This window comes from Loxodonta africana, chromosome 6 (assembly GCF_030014295.1).
Source record: "Loxodonta africana isolate mLoxAfr1 chromosome 6, mLoxAfr1.hap2, whole genome shotgun sequence".
Classification (NCBI taxonomy): domain Eukaryota; kingdom Metazoa; phylum Chordata; class Mammalia; order Proboscidea; family Elephantidae; genus Loxodonta; species Loxodonta africana.
Genome location: NC_087347.1, coordinates 49,025,874 through 49,031,873, shown reverse-complemented (window position 1 = coordinate 49,031,873; position 6,000 = coordinate 49,025,874). Strand labels below are relative to the sequence as shown.

At 42.0% G+C, this 6,000-nt stretch overlaps 1 protein-coding gene across 1 annotated transcript in view; it reads left to right on the top strand.

Moving 5' to 3' along the window:
- The first annotated feature begins 1,063 nt into the window (after positions 1-1,063).
- COQ10B (coenzyme Q10B) overlaps positions 1,064-6,000 on the top strand; it is a 31,086-nt gene continuing 26,149 nt past the window's right edge. The window contains exon 1 of the mRNA XM_064286861.1: positions 1,064-1,271. Within this exon, the coding sequence (XP_064142931.1) occupies positions 1,156-1,271 (116 nt within the window). The 5' untranslated portion in view covers positions 1,064-1,155. The remainder of the gene's footprint in view (positions 1,272-6,000) is intronic.

Below are 6,000 nucleotides of genomic sequence, written 5' to 3'. Positions count from 1 at the left end.
TAAAAGTTGTTTACATTCTTTATATACTTCACATGCTTCTGTGTATACGTTCAGAAATTTTCTAAACAAATTTCTAATGCCTCATAGTTAATGTTAGAGAGCCTCAGAAAGTAGACATTTCTAAGTTCATATTATGAGTGCTTACAAGTATTTATTTTGAAAGCGTAATAGTGACTTACACCTTATATGATCTGAGAGCATAACAGAAACATACAAAACAATATTTAATGACTATAATCAACCTACAATCTCGTCTTACTCCTCACAACCTTATAAAGTATGTAGTATTTACTACCGTCACTTTACAGACGAGGAAGCTATGGCATATAAAGGTTAAATAAGGTCCTGGGAACAATGGAAGGAAAAAGAAATCTGAACTTGATGAGTGACTGGTTTCTGAAATCGGTGAATCAAAGCAAGGTTGTCTGATTTGTATAGAATAAGAGGAACCCAAACCATACACGAATACTAATTTAAATGTCGGCTAAGTGGAAAGAAGGCCGGTGGAACCACTGTTGTCTTCTACAACAGAGTCCCTTACCCAGCAACGTGACCTTATGTTGTCCTCACCACAACCCCCTGGGTAAATATGGCAGGTATTAGACAATCATTAACGAGCCGGTCTCTGACCGCCGGGCTTTGCGGCCAGGAGCAATGACGTGTCCAACTCGGTACTCACGGGTTTGAACATTTAGGTAATTAACACCTATAACCCCGGGCTCCCTCAGGGTCTGAGTTCACGCACAGGGCCTCGCGACCGGAAGCAACGCGGAGTAGAACCGCAGCGGTTGGCGAATCCCAGGTAGCGTTTCAGCACCGGAGGTGGGGTTAGCCGGCATCATGAGTATTGCGTAAGACGCCGGCGCACGCGACAAGAGCTAGGGCCCATTATGGCGCCCTAGGGGGGTGTGTCCTCGCAGACTTGCACCACCTACGATTGGCCGCTAGGATGACGCCGGCGTTTACAGTCAGCCGTAAGGCAGTGGGAGCGTGCGTCAGCTTTGCGCAGTCTAGGAGGGAAGAGGGCGTGACTGGAGGCTCAAGAGGCACGCCGATTGGCTGGAAGGCGCCGGAGCCGGGCGGCCGGGGCCGGCCCGAGGAGGGAGGATCCGCCGGCCTAGTCCCGGAGGTGTCGAGGTTTCAGTGAAAACGAGCATGGCAGCTCGGACTGGTCAAAGCGCCCTGAGGAAGGTGGTCTCGGGATGCCGTCCGAAGTCGGCGGCAGCAACTGGAGCCGCTGCTCCGGCGCAGTGTCCTACGCGGAACGTCAGGTAAGAAACAACTGAGACGCCGCGGCGAGGGTAGTTTTCCATTGGGCTTGCTGAGTAGGGGAACCAGGGGGCTTCGGGGTGGAGCTAAGCTTGATCTGGTGAGTTTTCATGTCCCTAGAGGGGCCTGTTTGCGTTCCTGGCTCCCTGCCCTCCTATGAGGAGGTGAATCATCGGCGAAGCGACTTAGGCAGCAGCTGATGTAGCAGCTCGGCGGCCGGTGCCTTTGGGCTCTTCCGGTCTCCACCCCGACTGCCTGTTGCTGCTGCTGTTAGAAAGTTTTAACTTTGCGAGGAGGGGTTGCCGTCGTTGAGTCTTCGCGAGTCTGTGGCCCAGCGGTGAGCCACTTTCTGTTCTTCCTGCGTGCCAGACGGTCAGACGGGCATTCCATTTTCTCGGTAGAGTTCTTTGCCCCTGCCATTTGGTGCTTGCAAATATAAATGTAGCCCATTTAGGAAACCTGGACTTTTTTCACTCCACAGTAATGTAGAGGTCCTGTAACCTTAAACCGAAATCGGCCGTCGATTTTCCAGCTCGGTTCTTTTTAGGGGCTGGGGGTGGGGATGAAGGTGGAACAAGAAGGATTCTTCGTATTTCCGTCACTTAAGCTTATTTTTCGTAATGACGTTGTAATAGGTTATTTCCTAAAATTACTTAAAGTTAGTGTTTAAAATGACCTTAAGTGTAAACAGTACGAGGTGGGGGAAACAGCACAAGTGTAGTTGAGCCCCAGGATAATTAGGTTCAATGAAGAATTGTAAGAAGTGCCAACAACCCAGCCAACTCTGATTATTTTTAGGCAAATATTGGTTGAAAACTGAAATAAAAGCATTTCATATCTATGCTTACTTCAGGAAATAACCTCAAAAAAGTTCTAAGCAGAACATAACCCCATCATACTTTAGATCTACATTAGATCTTACAGAATGTTGGCTTGCAAGTAAACAAAGATATTACTTTTGAAAGAAAAATGCAATTTTCTAGTGATGAAATTAAGGTTTAAAGTTCAAAATAAATATTTGTGTGTCATAATGAAGGAGAGAGTATATGAGTTGCAGGTATGAATCATTAATATTCTGACTTTTATTATAATAGAGAATTTGGGAGAGATCTTTTGAAATATTAGTGACCAAAAAAATTACCTTCTATCTTGGACAGTACTCTTTTCATGGCTTAACTATATTTATGATTGTATGCCTCTTTATATTACAGTTGAAGACGTTATTCTTGATAGTGTGTGAAAATAGATGTGCTGTTTAGGGCATTGTAACCTAGTGTACAAACTGATTAAGGAAACTATTAGCTTGCTTTAAACATAGATATTTCACTTAGAATTGTAATTAGGTTGTATGAGAGTTTCATTTGGGAGCTGCAGAGAAGGCAACGTGTGAACCTGATACAAAGTTCAAAAGCACATAAACCCGCCTCAGAAAAGCTGCCTTTCATGAAAATTGAGTTATCAGAAAAGTATTAATAATCATGCACAGTATCTGCCACATAGTTGTTTTCCAGCAGTAGATTACAAGGTGTCTATAGAGTTTAATATGTGGGGAAAAATAGGCAAAACTGTTATTTCAGTTAAAAATAGCTAAAGAATATCTTAGAAGGAAAGTGGATGATCTAGGCATTTTGTACGTCAATTTGGTTATACAATCAAGCTCCTAAATTACATTTTTGTGCTTTTTTAAGAGAGAAGCTGAATTAACCACGTAATTATTTTATTTCCACTATCCTGCTTCATTTTACAGCATAACTGTAGTTCACTTTCATAACTATAATCTCACTTTTAAGTAAACTCCCTAGGTTTACTTAAAATTAAAACAAGTCCATGAGAGCCAGAGTACAACCCTGAGTATATCCCACCTGAATTTAGAGACCATCTCAAGAATAGATTTGATGCATTGAACATTAATGACCCAAGAACGGAAGAGTTGTGGAATGACATCAAGGACATCATACATAAAAAAAGCAAAAGGTCATTTAAAAAGACAAGAAAAAAAGAAAAGACCAAATTGGATGTCAGAAGAGACTCTGAAACTTGCTCTTGAATGTAGAGTAGCTAAAGTGAATGGAAGAAATGATGAGGTAAACAAGCGGAACTGAAGATTTCAAAGGGTGGCTCAAGAGGATGAAGTAAAGTATTATAACGAAGCGTGCAAAGACCTGGACTTAGTAAACCAAAAGGGAAGAACACATTTGGCATTTCTCAAACCAAAAGAATTGAAGAAAATTCAGTCCTCTAGTTGCAATATTGAAGGATTCTCTGGGCAAAATATTAAACAACACAGGATGCATCAGAAGAAGACTGAAGGCATACATGGAATCACTGTACCAAAAAGAACTGGTTCACGATCAACCATTTCAGGAGGTAACAAATGATCAAGAAGCACTGATACTTATTTTAGTCCTCTAGTGTTGCTATAACAGAAATACGACAAGTGGATGGCTTTAACAAAGAGTTTACTCTTTCATAGTCCAGCAGGCTAGAAGTCCTAATTTAGGGTGCTGGTTCCAAGGGAAGGCTTTCTGTCTTTGTTGACTCTGGGGGAAGGTCCTTGTCATCAGTCTTCCCTTGATCTGGGAGCATCTCAGCACAGAAACCACAGGTCCAAAGGACACGCTCTGCTCCTGGCACTGCTTTCTTGGTGGTATGAGGTCCCCGTCTCTCTGCTGGCTTCTCTCTTTTATATCTCCAAAGAAGTTGGCTTAAGACACTATCTAATCTTGTAGATTCCATCAATATAACTGCTACTAATCCATCTCATTGCTTTATAGTGATAGTATTTACAACACATGGGGAAATCGCATCAGATAACAAAATGGTAGACAGTCATAGAATACTGGGAATCATGACCTAGCCAAGTTGACAGATATTTTAGGGGGACACAATTCAGTCAGTAACAGTATTGAAGGAAAAAATCCAAGCTGCACTGAAGGCATTGGCAAAAAACAAGGCTCCAGGAACTGACAGAGTAACAATTGAGATGTTTCGACAAATGGATGCAACACAGGAAATGCTCACTTGCCTGTGCCAAGGAATTTGGAAGACAGCTACTTGGCCAACCGACTAGAAGAGATCCATATTCCTGCCCATTCCAAAGAAAGGGATTCAACAGAATATGGAAATTATCTAACAATATCGTTAATATCACACACAGGTAAAAATTTTGCTGAAGATAATTCAAAACCATTTGCAGCAGCATATTGACAGGAAATTGCCAGAAATTCAGGCTGGATTCGTAAGAGGACATGAAGCAAGGGATGTCATTGTTGATATCAGATATACCTTGCCTGAAAGCAGAGAAGTACCAGAAAGATGTTTACCTGTCTTTTATTGACTATCCAAAGGCATTCAGCTGTGTGGATCGTAACACATTATGGATAACATTATGAAGAATGGGAATTCCAGAACACTTAATTGTGCTCATGAGGAACCTGTACATAAACCAAGAGGCAGTCATTCAAACAAAGGGATACCGCATGATTAAAATCAGGAAAGGTGTGCATCGAGGTTGTATCTTTTCATTTACTTACTCAGCCTATATGCTGAGCAAACAATCTGAGAAGCTAGACTACATGAAGAAGAACGGGGCATCAGGATTGGTGGAAGGCTCATGTGTTATGCAGATGTCACAACCTTGCTTGCTGAAAGCGAAGAGAACTTGAAGCACTGATGAAGATCAAAGATTACACCTTTCAGTATGGGTTATACCTCAGCGTAAAGAAAACAAAAATCCTCACAACTGGACCAATAAGCAGTATCGTGATAAATGGTGAAAATATTGAAGTTGTGAAGGATTTCATTTTACTTAGATCCACAGTCAACACCCACAGATGCAGCAATCAAGAAATCAAACAATATATTGCATTGGGCAATTTGCCACAAAAAAAACCTCTTTAGCGTGTTAAAATGCAAAGATGTCACTTTGAGACTAAGGTGTACCTGACCCAAACCATGGTATTTTCAGTTGCCTCACATGCATGCCGAAGCTTTACAGTGAACAAGGAAAGACCAAAGAAAAATTTATGCCTTTAAATTACGGTCTTGGCAAATAATATTGAAAATACTGTGGACTGCCAGAATAAAAAACATGTCTTGAGAGAAGTACAGCCAGAATGTTCCTGTTTTAGTTATCTAGTACTGTTATAACAGAAATACCACAAATAGATGGCTTTAACAAACTGAAATTTATTCTTTCACAGTTTAGGAGGCTAGAAGTCTAAATTCAGGGTACCAGTTGTAGGGGAAGGCGTTCTCTCTGTCGGCTCTGGAGGAAAGTTCTCGTCAGTCTCCGCCTGGTCTAGGAACTTCTCAGTACAGTGACCCTGGGTCCAAAGGACACACTCCCTCCCTGTTTCTTCATTCTTGGTGGCATGAGGTCCTTTTGCTGAGAAGTTCCTAGACCAGGAGAAGATCAATGACAAGGACCTTCCATTAGAGTCAACAGAGAAAGAAAGCTTCCCTTAGAGCTGGTGTCCTGGATTTGTACTTCTAGACTCCTGTGAGAGAGTAAACTTCTGTTTGTTAAAGCCATCCACTTGTGATATTTCTGTTACAGCAGCACTAGATAACTAAGACAGAATTTGCTACCAGGGGAGTGGGGTCCTGCTTTAACAGATACCTACAAGGTGGAAGCAGTTTCGGAATTGAGTGATGGGTAGAAGCTGGAAGAGTATTAAAGTGTCTAATAGTAAAAGCCAAGATTGCCTTGAAGAGACTGTTGGTGGAATT